The 22,264-nt window shown below is 42.0% G+C and overlaps 1 protein-coding gene across 1 annotated transcript in view; it reads left to right on the forward strand.

Annotated features, from left to right (window-relative positions):
- The window catches only part of ROBO1 (roundabout guidance receptor 1), a 1,216,262-nt gene that overhangs the window by 188,753 nt on the left and 1,005,245 nt on the right, over positions 1–22,264 (forward strand). Inside the window, exon 2 of the mRNA XM_056559365.1 lies at positions 13,450–13,571. Coding sequence (XP_056415340.1) covers positions 13,484–13,571 — 88 coding nt within the window. The 5' untranslated portion in view covers positions 13,450–13,483. The remainder of the gene's footprint in view (positions 1–13,449; positions 13,572–22,264) is intronic.

Here is a 22,264-nt window from a genome sequence, read left to right on the forward strand (position 1 = left end):
ATTTACCTTTATTTCCGCTCTTTGGTTTCCAATTGCATTTATTTGCATGCAGTCGGTTGTTTCATCTACTTGGAAAACTTAAGTTTGTCAAGAAATTCATGCTGCCCAGACTATGGGCAGCATAAAAAAGCAACATGTTCCCTTATGTTAAACAGTTCTTGTCTCACTGGGCAGGGATAGGTGTGGCCTTGCACTGACTCACACCCTCTGTCCCTGCATTTTAGGGTGCCCACCTCCTTAATAAGGTGGCCCCCAACCACAGTGCTGGTCATTCTGCTACTAAGGTGTAGGATGTATGTTATGCCACTTAGGTCATGGCACAAAAAGGTTAGCAAACAATTGAACAGCAATAGGAACACCAACAGGGAATGCACAAACATATATATAATCAGGGTCAAACAAGTCAGTAACAGAGAGAATGATACAGAAATAAAATGAAATTGAGTAGTCAGGAGAACAGGAGAAGAATATACACAAGCTACACAGATAGCAAGCCAGAGCCGGAGACAGGGGAAAGATCTTTTATTGCAGGCAAGAATATGGAGACAGAGTGCAGCAAAACTAAGCCAGCTCAGGAGAGTGTGGATGCTAAGGCTGGCCCTGACATTGTCACAGTGTCAGCTGCGGCCCGGGCTAGAAACAGACACATTCATTAGAGCTATGTTCTACTCTTAATAATTGTGAAATTTGAGCAGAGGCAACCATGGCATGTAGCTTGATTGCCACATAGAGGGAAAGCACCACCCTTCTGAATGCTAATCTAACTTCCTTCCTAAACTCAGATAAAAAGAGAATCCCAGGGGTTGGTTTGGGCAGCCATCCAAGGCTTTGGGGGAGCCCCTGGCAACCCAAAGATTTGATGCACATTGCAGTTTTGCCAGTTACTACTGTGAATCACTGACTCTGACCTGCTAAATAAATACAGGCCCTAGACTTGGCAACACAGTTGTCAATGCATTCATTTATTTCATGGGCAATAAAAATATTTTCCACATGCTTTTTAACCCCTTAAGGACGCAGGGTTTTTCAGTTTTTGCACTTTCGTTTTTTCCTCCTTACCTTTTAAAAATCATAACACTTTCATTTTTCCACCTAAAAATCCATATTATGGCTTATTTTTTGTGTAACCAATTCTACTTTGCAGGGACATTAGTCATTTTACCCAAACATTCACAGCGAAACTGAAAAAAAAATCATTGTGCGACAAAATCGAAGAAAAAACACAATTTTCTAAATTTTGGGGGCTTCTGTTTCTACGCAGTGCATATTTCGGTAAAAATGATACCTTATCATTATTCTGTAGGTCCATACGGTTAAAATTATACCCTGATTATATAGGTTGGATAATGTCATACTTCTGGAAAAAATCATAACTACATGCAGGAAAATTTATACGTTTAAAAATGTCCTATTCTGACTCCTATAACTTTTTTTTTTCCACGTACAGGGCGTTATGAGGACTAATTTTTTGCGCCGTGATCTGAAGATTTTATCGGTACCATTTTTGTTTTGAGCGGACTTTTTGATCACTTTTTATAAATTTTTTAATGGTATAAAAAGTGACAAAAAATACGCTGTTTTGGACTTTGGAATTTTTTTACGTGTACGCCATTGACCGTGCGGTTTAATTAACAATATATTTTTGTAGTTTGGATATTTACGCACGCGGTAATACCACATATGTTTATTTTTATATCTGTTTTATATCTGTTTTATTTTTTATGGGAAAAGGGGGGTGATTCAAACTTTTATTAGGGAAGGGGTTAAATGACCTTTATTAACTCTTTTAAAAAAAATTTTTTGCTGTGTTATAGCTCCCATAGGGACCTATAACTCTGCACACACTGATCTCTCATGCTGATCACTGGCGTGTATTAACACGCCTGTGATCAGTGTTATCGGCACTTCATTGCTCCTGCCTGTAACTCAGGCACGGAGCAGTCATTCGTTGATCGGACACCGAGGAGGCAGGTAAGGGCCCTCCCGTTGTCCTGTAAGCTGTTCGGGACGCCGCAATTTCACCGAGCTGAGCAACCGGGTTACTTTCACTTTCACTTCAGACGTGGCGGTCAGCTTTGATCGCCGCATCTGAAGGGTTAATACAGGGAATCACCGCGATTGGTGATGTCCTGTATTAGCCGCGGGTCCCGGCCATTGATAGCCGCCGGGACCGACCCGATATGCCGCGGGGACACCGCATGACCCCGCGGCATATCGCGGGAGTCAGCAGAGGACGTACATATACGTCCTTTGTCATTAAGGGTTAAAAGTGTAAATGGGGTTCAACTGCAATACCAGAAACAAAGACAAGACCTATTGTCTTATTTATCACAACCTATTCAATTGCACTGATCTTTTTTCTTTATTTAGTGTGCTAGAATTGCATTAGAATCTGGCCTTCTGAGTAAATTGAGCATGTTGCATTTTGTTATATACTTGGTGGTAGGGATAAGCGAATAGAATCTGATGAATCCGAATTTGTTACGAATTTCAGGAAGAATTTGCTTTGCAACAAATCCGAATATCGCCACAATTCGATTCAAAACTCCTTTTAGTGCAGTCCAGGCTCCAGGGCATCTAAGATGGCGGCTTCACATGTCAGGACATGGAGCAAGGAACTCTGGGAAGGCAGGAAGATTGGTAGGCGGGATGACCCTGAGTCACATGCAGCATGCAGCCTATCAGCAGCCAGCCACCCCTGTGATTTCACAACCCTTTATAATCGGCAGTCACCTTGCAGCCAGTCACTTCAGCGTTTTATTGCAGAGAGAGAGAGAGAGAGAGAGAGAGAGGGGGGGACAGAGAACAGTGTGTGTAACACAGAAAAAGCATTTTTACAGCAGCAATTAACCTCAATCCCAAAACCAGCCTTGAAGAACTGATAGGGAAGGGATAGATATTGAGAGAGAAAGTATAATTTTGGGTGTACTTCACAGCGACTGTGTGCTGCAGCACTGGTGTGTACAACAAAAAATCTAACAGTTAGGGTGAGCAGAGCACCAAAAGCCATAATCACCTGCTATTAGTGCCTCATACAGGTTGCGTAGTAGAGCGCATTGTCCTCTATTAAGTGTAACCTGTGCGTACATAGGTGGTGTACAATTTTATTCCTGTTAAAGTCTTAAAGGCCTAGGTACTGTGAAAGGCCAGCCAAAAGTACACACCTGCTGCTGTTCTAGACAAATACTATTTTAAGTGTAGTGGAGCGTATTGTATTCCCCTCATAAGTGCACACCACGTACATACATCTACATGGTGTACCATTTTGTTCCTGTTAAAGTATTAAGGGCCTAGTTACTGTGAAAGGCCAACCAAAAGTACACACCTGCTGCTGTTCTAGACAAACATTGTTTTAAGTGTAGTAGAGCGTATTGTCCTCCCCTCATAAGTGCATACCACGTCCGTACATCTACGTGGTGTACCATTTTGGGGAAAAGAAGGGAAACCCTACTAAAGGATAGGATTGTGGAACATCTAAAATCCCATGGATTTCAAGATGAAAAACAACATGGGCTTACATTGACTGGGTGACAAAAATAATAGATGGTGGAGGGGCAGTAAACATTGCATATCTAGATTTTAGTAAGGCTTTTGACACTGTCCCACATATAAGACTTATCAATAAACAGCAGTCATTGAGCTTGGACTCCCATATTGTTGAGTGTATTAGGCAGTGGCTGAGTGACAGACAACAGAGGGTTGTAGTCAATGGAGTATATTCAGAGCACGGTCTTGTCACCAGTGGGGTACCTCAGGGATCTGTACTGGGACCAATTTTGTTTAATATCTTCATCAGTGATATTGCAAAAGGTCTCGATGGTAAGGTATTGGTCTTTTTGCTGATGACACAAAGATATGTAACAGGGTTGATGTTCCGGGAGGGATATGCCAAATGGAAAAGAATTTAGAAAAACTAGAAAAATGGTCAGAACTCTGGCAACTGAAATTTTATGTGGATAAGTGCAAGATAATGCACCTGGGGCATAGATAATGCACCTGGGGCATAAAAACCCTTGGGCAGAATATAGAATATTTCACACAGCCCTGACCTCAGTATCTGAGGAAAGGGATTTAGGAGTAATTATTTCACAATACTTAAAGTGGTACTCCGGTGAAAACTTTTTTTTTTTTTTAAATCAACTGGTGCCAGAAAGTTAAACAGATTTGTAAATTCCTTCTATTAAAAAATCTTAATCCTTCCTGTACTTATTAGCTGCTGAATACTGCAGCGGAAATTATTTTCTTTTTGAAACACAGAGCTGTCTGCTGACATCATGGCCACAGTTCTCACTGCTGACATCTCTGTCCATTTTAGGAACTGCCCAGAACAGCATATGTTTGCAATGGGGATTTCCTTTTACTCTGGCAGTTCCTAAAATGGAGAGAGATGTCAGCAGAGAGCACTGTGCTCGTGATGTCAGCAGACAGCTTTGTGTTTCAAATTGAAAAGAATTTCCACTTCATTATTCAGCAGCTAATAAGTACAGGAAGGATTAAGATTTTTTTAATAGAAGTAATTTACAAATCTGTTTAACTTTCTGGCACCAGTTGATTTAAAAAAAAGTTTTTTACCGGAGTACCCCTTTAAAGGTTGGAAGACAATGAAATTGAGCAGCAGGAAACGCTAGCAGAATGCTTGGATGTATAGGGAGAGGTATAAGCAGTAGAAAGAGAGAAGTGCTCATTCCGCTGTACAGAACACTGGTGAGACCTTACTTGGAGTATTGTGTGCAGTACTAGAGGCCGTATCTCTAAAAGGATATAAAAACTCTAGATAGAGTTCAAAGAAGATACTAAACTATTACATGGATTGCAGGATAAAACTTACCAGGAAAGGTTAAAGGACCTTAACATGTATAGCTTGGAAGAAAGAAGAGGGGATATGATAGAGACTTTTAAATACATAAAGGGAATCAGCATGGTAAAGGAGAGAGCATATTTAAAAGAAGAAAAACTTCCACAAGAGGACATAGTTTTAAATTAGAGGGGCAAAGGTTTAAAAGTAATATCTTGAAGTATTACTTTACTGAGAGAGTAGAAGTGGTCGCTGCAAATACAGTGAAGGAATTTAAACATGCATAAGATAAGCAGAAGGCTAGCCTTCATATAAGATAGGGCCAGGCACTATAGATAGATTCAAATTATTGGGCAGACTAGATGGGCCAAATGGTTCTCATCTGCCGACACATTCTATGTTTGTTCCTGTTACAGTCCTAAGGGCCTAGTTACTGTGAAAGGCAAGCCAAAAGTACACACCTGCTGCTGTTCTAGACAAATACTTTTTTATGTGTAGTGTAAAGTACTCCCCTCATAAGTGCATACCACGTACGTACATCTACGTGGTGTTCCATTTTGTTCCTGTTAAAGTCTTAAGGGCCTAGATACTGTGAAATGCCAACCAAAAGTACAAACCTGCTGCTGTTCTAGACAAATACTATTTTAAGTGTAGTGGAGCGTATTGTACTCCCCTCATAAGTGCATACCATGTTCATACATCTACGTGGTGTACCATTTTGTTCCTGTTATAGTCCTAAGGGCCTAGTTACTGTGAAAGGCCAGCCAAAAGTACACACCTGCTGCTGTTTTAGACAAATACTGTTTTTAGCATAGAGGAGCATATTGTATTCCCCTCATAAGTGCATACCACGTACGTACATCTACGTCGTGTATCATTTTGTTCCTGTTATAGTCCTAAGGGCCTAGTTACTGTGAAAGGCCAGCCAAAAGTAAACACCTGCTGTTGTTCTTGACAAATACTGTTTTAAGCGTAGTGGAGAGTACTGTCCTCCTCTCATATGCGCACTAAGTATGTCAGGCAGAGAAATGCCAGGAGGTGCACAGAGGAGTGGCAGAGGCCTAAATTCATCAGGCGCAGGCAGAGGTCGAAGCAGACTAGGGGTGAGTGGCAGCAGGAGTCTCAGCGAGAGGCCTGAACTCCCGGTATCAGCTAGCGGTCGTGTCTCGACCAGCAACCCATCTGCCGTCATCGATTTGTTAGCTTGGTCATCCACTTCATCACAAGTGACATCTGATACCCTCAGTCAACAGTCAGTGGGTTCCTCAGACACAACCCTCAGTTGGCATGACCCAGGAGCAGTCGTTGTCCTCCTGTTGCCTCTGTCCTATGCTGTTCCCTCCCCCACAGAAGTATCTTATGCTGTGGGTTCAGCTCCACTATTTAGTGAGGACGATCTACTAGATGGTGGCGTGTAAGGGGGTGTCGTGAGCGTTCAGGCTCCTGAAGTAGACACTGTTGAAGAACATGAGGAGGACATCAGTGACGCGCAGACACAACTCAATGATAATGAAGCCGATCACACCTGGGAGCCGGGTGCAGTAGAGGCTTCATCATCATCTGGAGAAGAGGGTTGCAGGTTGCCCGTGAGGCAGCAGCTGGGCCAGCAAGGTGGTAACATAGTTGGCAGTCGGCATGGTGGAGCAAAACGTGCCCAAGGTAGACCACCTGCTTCCCGGCAGCCTACCTTCCCAGGAGGAAGTGGAACAAAAGGTTTCGGCAGTAGCAGTCAAACAGTGCAGACTGTTGGGGGAAAAATCAGCTACTCGGCGATGTGGCAGTTTATCATCAAGCATCTGGAGGCTGTTAACCTGGTCACATGCAAGATGTGTCAGCAGAAGGTGAAGCGTGGCCAGGGTCCCAATGTTTGCACCCTGGCCCTGCGTCAACAAATGCAGCCTCACCATTAAGCAGCCTGGGAGAATCATGGCTCTGATGCGATGGTCCAGCTTGCTGTATCACCCAGTGGCATGCCACTCCCTGTTTAAGCCAGCCATGGCTCCACCACCTCAGTCTGTCATACCCATCTTCTGTCGCTCCAGATGCTCCTGCTCCTCCTACTTCGAGTCAGTCATTCCACCAGCAATCCATCGTCGAAGCCATGTCCAAGAGACAACAGTATCTGCCCACTCATCCAACTGTGCAGAAGCTGAATGTTCTCCTGCCAAGTTGCTGGTGCTGAAGTCCCTCCCTTTTCAAGTGGTGGACTCTGCACCTTTCAGAGAACTGATGGCTTGTTCCGAGCCGAGGTGGAGAGTCCCAAACTGTCATTTCTTTACAAAAAAGGCAGTACCAGCCATGCACAGTTTTGAGGAACAGAAGGTGGGCCAGTCCTTGAGCCTGTCAGTGTGCACCAAAGTTCATTGCAGCACAGACATGTGGAGTTGTAACTACGGTAAAGGATAATACATGTCTTTGATGGCCCACTGGGAAAATGTGGTTCATACACAGCTACAACAGCAACTTAAATGCAAAAGTAACCTCCAATATAGCCACGGGATTCAAAGGCACTGGACACACAAGTAAGGATCAAGGTTTATTCACCCATGATGCTACGCGTTTCACAGTAAGACTGCTTCATCAGTCATCAACAGCAACTTGGACAGGTCATGCCGCTTCCGCCTGCACAGGCCGTTGGTTCTGTGACAGTGTGCGACTCCGCCTCCTCATCCTCCACCGTGTCCTCAGCCTCCACTGCACGGACAAATCTCAGTGCCCCTCCAGCTTACCATGAGTGCAGGGCACGGCGGTGTCAGGCTGTTCTTCACATGGTTTGCCTTGGTGAACGGAGCCCCACAGGGGAGGAACTGCTAAAAGTCATTCATCAAGAAATTGAATCATGGCTTACTCCATGAAAAGTGGAAATGGGAACCATGGTGACCGACAACGGGAAGAACAAATTTTCCGTGCTGCGGCAAGGAAGTCTGAGCCATGCACCCTGCATGGCGCACGGGTTCAATTTGGTTATCAAGTGGTTCCTGAAGTGTTCTCCCATCTGCAAGACATCCTAACAATGGGAAGAAAACTTTGCATGCACTTCAACCACTCGTACACCACAAAGGACACCCTCCTTGAGCTGCAGTGTCAGAACGATATCCTACAACATGGTCTGATTTGCAACATTTCCACACATTGGAATTCCACCCTCCATATGTTGGACCGACTATACAAACAGAGAAAAGCCATGATGATCCAATAACTTCAATGTCAGCCAGTGGCAGCTCATACGTGACACCTGCCGCTTGCTCAGGCCCTTTAAGGAAGCCAGGATTATGTGTCAATCGCCATAATTATGGGATGAACAATGTCATTCCACTGCTTCATTTACTACAACACGTGTTGGAAACGATGGCTGGTCAGGGCACTGGAGACGTGGCACCTACAACTGATGGCCACATGAGCCCTGTGGGGGGGGCTGAACTTGAAGAGGGGAGGGGGGGGGGACAGTGGAGCACGGTTTAGATTTTGTGAAATGGACCATTTTTATAGTCATCTGACAGGAGAGGAGGAGCAGCAACAGCCAGAGGAGCTAGAGGGTTATGAGAATGACAAGAAAGAGGACACAGACACACTATGGCAGTTTGTAGTGGAGATGGATGCAGGGAGTCCCTCTGGCTCACTTGCACAAATGGCATGATGCATGCTCACTTGCTTGTGCAGTGACTGCCGAACTGTCACGATTCAGCAGCGGGATGACTTGGCTCTCCACCTTATTGGACCCTCGCTACCAGCACAAAATGGGGGCCTTTTTTACACCCACTGAGAGGGAGGACAAACTGACCTACTACAGAGACATCCTACGTAGTCAGTTGGCCGATGCCTATCTGCGCACTCGTCCATCCTCTCGCAGGTCTGACTCGGGGGGCCCTCTCTGCTCACCTTCCACTGCCATGGCTGCTTGGGAGAGGTGGGGTGGCAGGAGCAGTACCAGCTCCATCAGCAGCATGAGTCTACAGTCACTGATGGGTAGCTTTCTTCACCCGCATAGTGAAGCAACTCATCAGCAGCAGGTAGACCTGGAGCAGGACGTGAACCAGCAGGTGATGGCATACCTTGACATGACCCTGCCAACACACTTTAAAGATCTGTTGGACTTCTGGGCAACCAAACTTGATTTGTGGCCGCGACTAGCAGAGTTTGCCCTGGAAAAGCTGTCCTGCCCGGCCAAAGGGGGGCCATCAGAGTGGGTGTTTAGTGCGGTGGGGGCCATAGTAACCCCAAGGAGAACTCATCTGTCCATGAAAAATGTGGAGAGACTGACCTTTGTCAAAATGAATCAGGCATGGATCAGCCAGGATTTCCACCCCCCAATGCCTGATGCATCAGAATAGATTGACCATGGTGCCACACCAACACTTCACAAATATGTATAGTGCAAAACATATTTAAGGTTCTGCTCTCCAGTTACAGAAATTCCTCCGCATCAGACCACAAGTAAGTATTGAGGATACGCACTAGCTAAAACTTACTTTACTTTTCTTAGGATAAAATAAATGGATCCCAATTTTTTTTATATCTAAGAAAAGGAAATGTGTGCACAAAACTCAATGTGCCACCTACACCACCAAGTATTGATGTGATGCAAAGACCTCTAAAAGGTGGAAGGGAACAAAGTATGGTCCATTGTAACTGGTGGGGGTAAAAACTTCCCCTGTAAGGCCCTTCTCTTGCATTTTTTATTCCCTTCTTGGCAAGTGTTACTCGCCCTAAAAAGGGCAGCCCCACACCGGAACCTCTCCCCATTTCCACCTAAAAATCCTTAGAAATGGCTGTTTGGAGGTGGAAATAGGGAGAGGTTCCTGTGAGGGCCGCCCTTTAAGGGCAAATAACACTTGCCAAGAAGGGAATTAATAGTAGGGCCTTACAGGGGAAGTTTTTAACCCCACCGGTTGCAATGGACCACACATTTTTCCTTTCCACCTTTTAGACGTCTTTGCATTACATCAATACTTGGTGGTGTAGGTAGCACATGGTGTTTTTTGCACACCTTTCCTTTTGTTAAAGAAAAAAAATTGAGGTACATATATTTTATCCTAAGACTATTATTAAAAGTTAAATTTTACGTAATGCATATCCTCAATACTAACACTCTTGCCCACTGTCCTGATCCTGCCACCCGCCTGATGTCACACATCTGATGCAAAGTTCTCCTTTTTTCACCCACCTTTGTCACCGGGTACTGGTATTGCCACCCTACGTCCCACTATGTCACCGGGTCACTTTCAGGACTCCTGATGCTGCTCATGCCACCTCCAGGCTGTTTCATTCTGCCACCATATATTCTCCTCTTTCTGATGCCAGCTCCAGGCTGTTTAATTCTGCCACCATATGTTCTCCTCATGCTGGTGCCAGCTCCAGGCTGTCTCATTCTGCCAACATATGTTCTCCTCTTTCTGATGCCAGCTCCAAGCTGTCTCATAGTGCTACTATATGTTCTCCTCATGCTGATGCCACCTCTAGCCTGTCTCATTCAACCACCATATGTTCTCTTAATGCTGATGCCAACTCCAGACTGTGTCATTCAGCCACTATATGTATGGCCTCCTCTTGCAGCCGCCAACTCCAGGCTGTGTCATTCTACCAGATTATGCTCTCCTCATACTGCTGGCACATTGGAGGCAATTTTTAGGTTAATCTATTCGAAATGTTCAATTTAAATGTTAAAAAGTATCTTAAATCTTTTCAATTGTGAGGCCCTATGGTCTCATCAGGCTGTTGGCAACTCGAGGCTGGGCCATTAAGCCACTGTATGGTCTCCTCATGCTGCTGTCACCTCCTCTACGCTGTGTCATTCAGCCACTATATGATCTCCTCATACTAATGCCACCTCCAGGCTCTGTCATTCTGTCTCTCTGCGACAGAGATTCGAATAGCGACACCTCTAATCTGCATGTCATACTGGATAACAGTATTATTTCACTAACACAGCACACTTTCTATGTGTGTTACGGCAAGGCAAAGTGTTCTACACCCCTATTGAGGCTCTCTGTTGCCCAGAAATAGCCGTTTTTAATAGCAATTGACCACAAATAAATTCAGACCAAACCAAATTTTTTGGGATAATTCAGCAAATTTCAAAAATGTGCTCATCTCTACTTGGTGTGTGTCTGTTACACATTTTACATTGTCACCCACATGTAATGAATTGACCTGGCCTGGCTCCGGCGTAACTCTAGCGGGCAGCAGCATTCTTTGTCATCCGATGTGGTACAGTCAACTCAGCCAATGATGCTGAGTGAATGCCCTTCCAATCAGCTGTGGCACTGAAGCATATGCCTTCCAGTGGTGGAACACTGCGCTTGTGATTGAAGATTCTTCTAGTTACCAGCATTCTTGACCATTGTATTCCCTGTATACCTCACCTGACCCACTGTGACTCGAATTCAGCTTGTGAACTGACCCTACATTACCTCCTGATTTTTTACTGTACTTTCCTCATGATTTGACCCTGACTATGTGGTTTTTTTTTTTCCAGATTTTTTACTACATTCCCCGTTAGGTTTTTATTATTTTGCTTGTTTTGGATTAACCCCTTGCCTGGTGACTTGGTACCTTTTTGCCCATGTGTTGCTGACCTGTCTGACATCCTTGACACAACATGCACTTTCTGAGTGTAAGGACCATTGCCTAGTTGGGGGTCCTCATTTGGGCCTGGTAAGGACAGTGGTTGGCTAAGATTAAAGTCTACACTTATCCCTTCCCCCAGGCTTGATACCAGGATCTTCATGTTACATCTCAGATCATATACAGTTAAAAAAGAAAACTACAGCCAATAATTCTGTGGCAATGTAAGGAAGTCAAGGGGACTCGGCTAAGCTTTGCTATTTCAAACTTTTGGTTCAGAGGCTTAAAATTGTGTCCATTGAATAAAAAGATAATTATTTGTGTGATTATTTGTTGGCTTTTTTTTACTTATTGTTTATCCGGTTCATTGTTATGCGCATCATGCGGCATGTTCCAGGTTTCAAGCTGGCAAAAACAAATTAATTACATCTCACACTAGCCCTTATTGTTGTAAGATTCTTTAATTTACGGTTGCTGCAAGCTCCTAAGAAAGCCAGCGTTCAAAGAATAGAATTGTTTGTTAAACGGACTTTACCAGTAAATGAAAACACTTAGGGAATTTATTTCTACATGCACTTAATATTAACTGAATTGATGTTTTTCAATATGAAACAATTACTAAAGGGAAATGTATTGAATGTATTGCTGTCAAACATGGAACACAGGATAACATTTAATTAAGAAGTAGCACGCTTAATGCTAATAACAAGGCGTTTTGTATTGAGCTCTTTGCGTATTTAATAGGTTATATCAAAATGGAACAAATTATAAGTTAACATAACTCCAGATCATAAATGGAAGCCCCACACAGTGAGAGAGAAGTATTAGAAGTATATAAAATCTACACATGTTGTAAGAAAAATGTACACAGATTTTTTTGCCAAGATTTCCATTATGGCCCCCACCTTCTGAAATAGCAAAAGCCTGCACGTGGTCCTGAAACATCAGTATTCTGGTGTATAGAATTGATTCTATTACCACCAAGATGTAGACCACGCACCATGCTGGTTGGTGTTCAAAATACTGATGGACAACTTCTTACATGCCTACTATGCATGAGGGGGGATCTGCTACTTTTATGACTGCACAAAGATAAGGCATACAAAGGCTGCCAGCTACATGATAGTGTACAATGCACCATGCTGGCTCACAGTCTATTAGCGCCACCCATACTATTAATTTATGCGGGCTGACCAGTTTTCTCCACCTGGAGAGAAATGAAGGGTGAAACCAAGGAGCTACTTAGATTCTGCTCTTGAGTTTTGCCCAAAGGCAAACAGGTTTAATAGTGAAACAGAGTGGGTCAATGCCTATCGCCTGTTATTTGACTCTCTTAGACACTTAGATCTAGTGCCCTTCAAGGCCCATCTACATAATAATCACTTCACAAAGCTGCAGCTGTAGTTATGTACACAGTGATTTAGTAAAAGATTTAGAAAAATATTCCTGTGTTTCTTATGCTATTAACTTTTTATTCATTTATATATTTATTTGCGTGGCAACATTGTGGCCAACTTGACTCAGACCATTTGGGCTTTATAGGTATCATTAAAATTGATTCATTTTACTCATTTCATCTAAAAATCCAATTTACATTTACAGTATATCCATGTGTTTATATAGTGTCCTAAAAGTGTCAACGACAAAGAATAAAACACCATACTGTATATAAACTGCGGCTCCTGTGATGGCCAAATGACTCCAGTCTTATTGCTTTAAATTGTAGATTGCGGGAAGTTTAGGAGAGAGAGCCGTGAATGTTATACAGGATAATAATGGGGAGGAATAACTGAAGTCATAACTGTAGATTGTCATTGTTTTTCTAATGTGACTGCGGAGCTCGTGCAAATGATATTATCCAAACCCTTGACTTAGCACATTATGACAAAGTGTCCTCCGTTTATTATGTGTTTCTGCCATTCGATAATTTCCCGTAAAGTAGTGAATTGTGAAGTGCAGCTTTTCTTATTGAGAGCCATTTGGAGTGAAATGCATGCTTTTAAATTAATCATGTCATTTGTCAGTATTCTCCTTGAAATTGACACAAGGCACTGAACATTTTCCCGTCTCTCCTCGCTCATATCTTTCAGATAACATTGAGGTAATGAACAAAAGGGGGTCAAGATGAAATGGACAAGAATGGCCTCATTTTTCCTGCCATTGGTTTTAGTGCTACTACCTCTTCAGATGCTGGAAGCCCAGTTGATTCCAGGTAAGATTAAAATGCTCACATGATGCAGTTTTCCTATGGTGTCTGTTTAGTGAAGATGTAAATAGAAACATGGATAGGCTTCCACCTCTTAAAGGGGTATTTTGCCCCTAGACATCTTATCCCCTATCCAAAGGATAGGGGATATGTCTGATTGTAGGGGTCCCGCCACTCCGTGCCGGATGACTGATGGAACTTCACTTCATGCCGCATGAATGGCAATGTGGTGTGGAGGCTTTTGACGTCACGACCATGCCCCAATCGTGACATCACGGCCACGCCCCCTCAATGCAAATCTGTAGGAGGGTGCTTGACAGCCACCACGCCCCCTCCCATAGACTTGTATTGAGGGGGCGTGGCCATGACATCACAAGCGTGGTGTGGCTGTGGTGTCACAAGCCTCCGGTACTGCACCCTACACTCTAAACGAACACCGGGTGCAGCAGGGATAAGATGTCTAGGGGCAGAGTACCCCTTTAAGATCAAATACCAAGCTGGGGTGGGAAAAATGTAATGTACAACAATATGAAAACGGTAGTGTACAACAATATGACACAAATTAAAAAAGTGCCCCAATGGCATTAATACAGGAGGCCGAATTGTATAGGAGCTATCATAATCAGTGGTGCCCCACAGAGATTGTATGTGATACTATGCAACAGCTTTTTAAAAACATTTGCCAAATACTTAAAAATAATGTAAAGTTTGAAGGGGTAACCCAGCCTTACAGAACTAAGGACCTATTTTCAGGATAAGCCATCAATATGAAATATGCAAGGATCTAACTTCCAGCACCCCTCTGATCAGCTGGATGTGTACAATTGTTCTGTACCTACAATCTCTGAACTTTTAGTACTGGTGGTATTAGGTACTGCAGGGATGTTCCAGTAAAGTGAACAAGACAGCACTATAGCGCCTTGTATCACCATACTTCATACTTCTAACAGTATGGCAATTGCAGGTAGAGAACAGTTGTAAACATTAAAGAGGCTGTGATACACAAGCACTGTAACATCCTTCAAAAACTTAGGGATTGTTCTTAAGACAGGCCATCAATTTTTTGTACGGCTGGAAAAACCCTTTTAGGGTCCTCGCACACTACATAAATGCAGTTCGGAATTAGATCAAGCCAAATCTCTGCTTGTAGCATCCTTCCCAGTCCTATTGACCGCAACGCAGTTCTGGGCGGAATTCCACCGAAAGAATGTGAGTCATGAAATAACTACCTTATCAGCTAAAACACAATCTTGTAATACTTTGAATGTACTAGGGACGTTCAAAAAGTTTTCGCATTGTCATGTGGCTTGCATTTCAGAGGAAATTTACTGTGTACAAAAGTGATGTCATTTGTTTTTGATGTAATGGGTTTTAATTACATTTAATAATTAATTTAGAGTTAAAAACTGAGGAAACATTTTGAAAAGACCTTATATGTGGTAGATTGGGATGGTCCCCGCCAAGGGTTTTGCTTGTCTGTTCTGACATGCATGGAAATATATGGTATACCACCAATATCACTTTATCACAAAGTGTTCAGCCCTGGGTTATAGACAAACCACACCTCCATACAGTTAAAACAGGTAGGGACTTATAAGAAATACCATCTGCATCAAAGAGAAAAGATGAGGGCACTCACCAGGCTGTCAGTCTTCTGCCTGTTATATTCTTGAGACATAACAAACATCACAATAGAAAATGCAGTGTATCCCCATGTGCACAGTGTAGAGTAGACTTGGCAGGGACATCTCACTTGTCCAGGTAAGACATCTCTGCTAAGTCTGCTCTGCACTGTGCCGACGAGGATGCACTGCATTTTCTTTTGTGATGTTTGTTACATCTCAAGGATAAAACAAGCAGAAGACTGAACGCTTGGTGAGTGCACTCGTCTTTCCTCTTTGATGCAGATGATATTGCCAGAATTATTTAATGTAGTAGCAGCGCAGCTCTCCATATTTCCCAGCATTCAGTCTTTTAGCCAACAATAATCAGGATCAGGTGTGTACCCAGAAGGTGTGGGCTGTGGCGAGTATTCCATTTTTATTTTTTTTGTCAGATATACTTATAAGAAATAGTACTGAAAGAGGGGGCAAAATTGCTCAACTTTTACAATTTATAATGGTGAGATTGCTAACACACTAAACATTTAGTTCTAGCCTGTGTGGAATTTTCATTAATGCCCCAGTTTGTACAATTATTTTAAAGGGGTATTCCGGCAATAGACATCTTATCCCCTATCTATCCCCTATCCAAAGGATGGGGCATAAGATGTCTGATTGGGGGGACCCCCTGTGATCTCCATGCAGCATCCACATTCAATGCCGGGCTGTCACGCCATGCCCCCTCCATTCATGTCTATGGGAGGGGGCGTGACAGCTCTCATGTCCCTTGCCATAGACATGAATGGAGGGAACATGGTGGGACGTCACAAGGGGCATGGCATGACATCACCTCTCCAGTCCCGGAAACACAGAGGTTTCGTAGACTGGAGCAGCAGCCCGGCATAGAATGTGGGTGCTGCGCAGAGATTGTGGGGGGTCCCAGCAGCAGCCCCCCATGAAAAGACATCTTTTTACCTATCCTTTGGATAGGGGATAAGATGATTATGGCCAGCATACCCCTTTAACTTCAGGAGCTCTATTTAAAGTCAACCATAAACTATAAGAAAAAAAAAACTTGAATCAAAAGGTTGATAGTATGAATTCCATTGTTTATCAGTTTTAAGTCTTGAGAGCCTAAACTTTTAACAATTTATTGAACTTTCTTTTTTGTGTGTGGCTATAATGTGTAATATGATATAAATGTTTTTTTTTTTCTCCAGGATTTATACAAAAATAACAATGTTTTTAATGTAATTTCTCATTGTCACAGAAATACATTTTGTGTCTTATGTTATGGTTGAACCCACAAGTCGCATTCTCCAACTTTAGTAGGTGACAATTTCTCTGAAATTCTAGTAGGGAGAACCCCTAATTGAGATATCAAATGAAAGGCTATGGTGGAAGCAATGCTACATTCAATGCTAGCAAAGAAGTAATGGTGTAATGTAAATGTAATGTAAGTGCTGTACTGTTTTGTTATTTTTTTTTTTACAATTGGTACATTTTGCCCATGATGCCAACACATAACTTCCTGACCAACTCAAGCCTGATTGAGGTGACCAGAGATTGTCAGGAAGTTGGAAACTGCATCATGCAAACTGCATAACTGTCAAAAGGGGTTATCCACCCCTTTGGCTCTGGTCTTCCAAAGACTGGCCTCGGCATTAAAGGCTCACTCAACCAATCACCAGCTGCAACGATGTCCTGCCGCAGCCGGTGATTGGCTGTTTGGGCTGTCACTGCCGAGACTAGTATATCTCAGTGAGGTGAGTCAAGCAGCATTCTGGAGATCACAATGTGTCCCAGGGGTAATACCTCCTCAATCAGACACTTATACTCTATTCTCTGGATAGGGGATATGTTTTTTTTTTTTTTTTTTTACCAGATAACCTCTATAGGAGCTACGTAAACAGTATGGCTCATATGGATCACTATTGACTCCACTTCCCTATTGACTATCTCCAGTTACTGTAAGAAGGCCAGAAGAAGCCAATAAGCCATTTTTAAGCTTCTAAACAAAGTTAGAATTTTTAAAATATTTTTCTATGGAAGCAGAATTTTCACGTCTAAAGACTGAAGTCCCAGCATGCCCTATGATCATGGTTATAGATCATGGAAATTGAACCATATAAATTTAGATTTTTGAATTGATAAGTAACTATATTATATGACAGGAGTTTAGTTCTTTTTCCTGAAAACCTGGGGCAAATATCAATTATTCTGAAGAATTAAATGACCATGAAAAAGAATTAATCAAATATATAGAAGTAATAGCTTGCACTCACCACCACAGTAGATCTTCATAACGCGGACATTCCATGCGGCAGGGAGGTTCTTTGATGCTCTGAGCGCTCACATCAAATAACCTCCCTGCCTCACTGAATGTCCGCGTTATGCAGATCTACAGTGACGTGAGTGCAAGCTATTACTTCTATATATTTGATGTATTGCTATTTGCTGCACATTACTAACTGAGCACGCCATCTTGTAGCGAAGAATGTTACAGCTACGGCCTCTGTCTTAGACTTTAAGCCATGTTCCCTGATTGTGACACCTGGACAATTGAGTATAATTGTATGCGAAGAGAAAGAAGAACACGCACTCACCATCCCAGGGACATCAAACAGCAGCTTTATTTGAAGACACTGGAGACATCAGCATATGATAAACAGACAGCGTCCCTGCGCAGCAGCAAGTCAGGTGTGTGGGCGAGTGGAGCACAGGTGAGGGGCGTGGTGTACCATGCCCCTCCCCTGTGCTCCACTCGCCCACACACCTGACTTGCTGCTGCGCAGGAAAACTGTCCATCATATGCTGATGTCTCCAGTGTCTTCAAATAAAGCTGCCATTTGATGTCCCTGGGATGGTGAGTGCGTGTTCTTCTTTCTCTTCGCATAAAGTTTTGCCATTGTGACTTTGTTACACGCACCCCTTATATTGGGACTCAGTCAGGGTGCGGATATCCTAGCAGACCGTGGTCTTTTGTTTGTCCCAGTGGTGCTGCCGCTCTCTTTGCGCTTCTTGTGTACACGGCAATTGAGTATAATAGGTCTCCCTGTTTTTCTTCTCTCCACATATAAGATAAAAAAGAATTACATTGAGAGTATGAGGCTACACCGTCCTTATAGCAACATGCTATGGGTCTGTAGGTACCCAGTGTACCATCATAGATGTTGTAACTCCATAACTTGTCGCATGCAACAATTTATTTTGTATTACTAAAAAAGAACCTGCATACAGTATATTTCTATATGAAAAAAAACAGGGTTACACCATGATACTACTCATTTATATTCTCATCTGCAGAAACAACACAAAAAATTCAAGTGTCTTTGCTGTTAATCTTCTTTTGTTTATTTTTTATTTTTTCTATTCTTTAGTGCCACATTTCATTTTAGGGAGAATATGCTGGGAGTGAATTGGGTAACTTTTATCCCAGTCAGCTGTGTAAGCAGTTTAGCTTATTCTATTACCATTGAAGTGCTTTGCAATAACTTTGCTCCATAAATCTGTCTGGTAATGTCAGTTGTCTAAAATGCTTTTACGGCTGTGAATCATTTTCTTTGGAGCCAGAACTTGTAGAGGAAAATCAAATGTCAACATTGAGTTGTATATCTCTGGAACAAGCAAGGACGTGGAATGGTCAGGAATCAATTAACATTTCTGGCATCTCATACAGCAGCTGGTCTGTTATCGGTGGAATAGGTATCGGTAAGCTATAGGGCAAATAGAGGGATCTAAAATGGAAACAGTTATGTTACCAGTCAAACACTGTGCAGCAGATTACAATAAATGGCAGGATGGCCTGTGGATATCAGACATCAGGTTCGGTTTATGCTTGTCTGAACTCAAACCATATACACAAACATAAAGTCTTGCAAGCTAAAGTTAAAGATACAAATGTCAATGTAAATGGAATGTAAATGGTATTTTTTTTTTAAAGGGAAACCTTTTCAAAAGATCATACTTATCCAGACGAGATTTCCTGTGACTAGAGATGAGTAAAGCGATTTGGCAAGAATCGGATTCAGTCCAAATTTAACAAGACTGGGAGGGAATTCAAAATTTTTGTCATTTGTTTCAAAATCATAGCGATGTGGCGATGTAGTACGCATTGCAGCTTCCATTTGCTATGTTTTTTGGGCAGGGTGCGCTGAACTCAGCCAAGGTGCTCAATGTATTGTACATCAGCAGGGTCTTTGACAGGAGTCCCTGCTTCTGTACATACTCTGTGTGGGCGATTGCAGGGCAATTTAGGAACTTCCTAATCAAAATCATCCTTCAAATCTGACATCTTCTGAATGGGACCCGAACAAATCTTGGATTTACTTATGTCTACTCATGATAGATTTTCAATTCCACCATTTATTATGCCTATTGACCATCTTCTTTAAGAAGACCACCCTGCTAGAACACCATTTTTTTATGCAATTTTTGTAGTCAGTGTCAGTGCACCTGACATGTGCAGTACAGGGAAACCTCTGGCTTCTTGGAAGGTTGTCGTCTCAAAGAATGAACAATATGTGGTCGAGTTGAAAATCTGTCACAGGAAATCTGGTCTTCTTGAACAGGTAGTCTCTTTGAAGAAGTTTTGCTGTATATAATATTTCATCTGAATTAACAACTGTGCAGCATAACTTCTTTTTATTTCTAGATTGAGTTACATAATATGTTGCTTTATTTTGTGATTCAATGCTTATGTTAAGCAAATGTGGCAAAGCTAAAGGGGGTGCAAGGGTAGCAGTTGTACCTGGGCAATAAAAAGACTCCGCTATTGCACATGACATATGATAAATATAGGGTCCTATTACAGATAGGGACCCTGAAGCTTTAGGATCCTCTGCTGGTCTCTTTTCATGGCTGCCCGAAGTTTACAATGACATCAGGAGACGCAGCCGACAGGGTTGGCGGTCTGGTCACCTAGGAAACTGTACGGCACTAGAAGCTTCTTCTGCAGCACTCCTGATGTACAATGACAAGGCTGCACGCAGTTCGGCTATTGATGGTTTTCTGCAATGTCAGAGCTGGTTTATTCAATGTCTGGGCATAGATCTGTCTGTTTCTTTATGTTAGAGAAAAAGTTGTTGTGTTTCTAGCCTATCTAAGGAGTAATGTATTACTGTTATTGGAATCAAATGAACATTATTTTAATATAATATCAAAATAATGTTCTAGTTTACTTACGGTTATTTCTTTGTATTCCATAAATGTTTTATGTTAGTGTAAAATGTATCTATTTTACAAGAAATGTTTAGTTAGGTGCAACAGAACTGAATGTATATTAGCCCAATAGAGGACACCTCCAAATAGGGGACACCTCCCAATAGGGGACACCTCCCATTAGCAGAGAGTTTTTAATTCCCCGACAGAGTCCTATAAGACTTAATGTATTTGCACCCTCCGAATAGGGAACATTTCCAATAGCGTATGTGGACACTCCCAATAGGGGACAATAGGTCACAAAATACTCCCATTTGGGGACAAAATACTCCCATTAGGGGACAAAACCGCATGTTGCCATAACTGAGCCTTAAAAACACTTTTAACCCTTTAAGGACCGGGTCTTTTTCCGTGTTTTCAATTTCAATTTTTCCTCCTTAACTTTAAAAAATCATAACTCTTAAAAATTTTCACTTAAAATTCTATATGATGGCTTATTTTTTGCACCACCAATTCTACTTTGTTATGACATCAGTCATTTTACCCAAAAAATCTACGGCAGAACGGGAACAAAAATCATTGTGCGACAAAATTGAAAAAAAAAATGCCATTTTGTAACTTTTAGGGGGTAGTAAATTTTTCGGTAAAAATGACACCTTATCTTTATTTTCTAGGTCCATATGGTTAAAATGATACCCTACTTGTATAGGTTTGATTTTGTATTACTACTGAAAAAAAATCATAAATACATGCAGGAAAATTTATATATTTAAAATTGTCATTTTCTGAGCCCTATAACTTTTTTATTTTTCCATGTTCAGGGGGCTTTGAGGGCTCCTTTTTTGTGCCGTGATCTGAAGGTTTTGTCGGTAAAATTTTTGCATTGATTGGACTTTTTGATCGCTTTTTATTAATCTTTTCATAATATAAAAAGTGACCAAAAATACGCTATTTTGGACTTGTGAATTTTTTTGCGCATACGCCATTGAATGTGCGGTTTAAAAAGCGGTATATTTTTATAATTCGGACATTTCTGCACGCAGCGATACCACATATGTTTATTTTTATTTACACAGTTTTTTTTTAATTCTTGGAAATACCGTATGATTCAAACTTTTATTAGGGGAAGGGATCATTGAAAGGGTTAGTGATTTTTTTTTACCCTTTTCTTATGCCATATTATAGCCCCTAGGGGGGGCTATAACATTGCATGTACTGATCTTTAACAATGATTGATGCATCTCCTTAGGAATGCATCAATCAGTGTTTTCGGCGATTGAATGCTCAAGCCTGGATCTCAGGCTTGAATCATTCAATCGGCAATCAGACTTCAGGAAGCAAGGTAAGAGACCTTCCTCCTGAAATATAGCTGTTCGGGATGCCGCGATTTTACCGCAGCGATCCCGAACAGCTCCCTGAGCTAATCGGCACATTTTACTTTCACTTTTAGCCGCACGGCTCAGCTTTGAGCACGCGGCTAAAGGGTTAATAGCGCGCGGCGCCGCGATCAGTGCCGCGCGCTATTAGCGGCGGGTCCCGGCTTCACTATGACGCTACTCAGGAGCATAATAAAACTACCTATGTCAACGTATGGCGGGGTTTAAACCCTGTAATAAAGAGCTGATCGTGTACTTTGCCGTCAGACAGCTGGGGATTCAGAGGAGAAGACAAAAGCAGTTTAAATGTTTATCTATAAAAAAAAAAAATTATAGAAAAACAAATGCTATTAAAAATATATTTATAAAATATATATATATATATATATATATATATATATATATATATATATATAGTTAGAGTTGTTAAACTGTTCTATGTGCAAACAGTATCTGGTTATTTAGAACCAAACCACTGTTTGTCAAGGGGTTAAGGAATTATCACTTGAATCGGCTAAAGTAAATTTACAAACTAGTCACTTCAGATCGGTTATTCTATGGT

Source organism: Hyla sarda, chromosome 2, assembly GCF_029499605.1.
Source record: "Hyla sarda isolate aHylSar1 chromosome 2, aHylSar1.hap1, whole genome shotgun sequence".
Taxonomy (NCBI): domain Eukaryota; kingdom Metazoa; phylum Chordata; class Amphibia; order Anura; family Hylidae; genus Hyla; species Hyla sarda.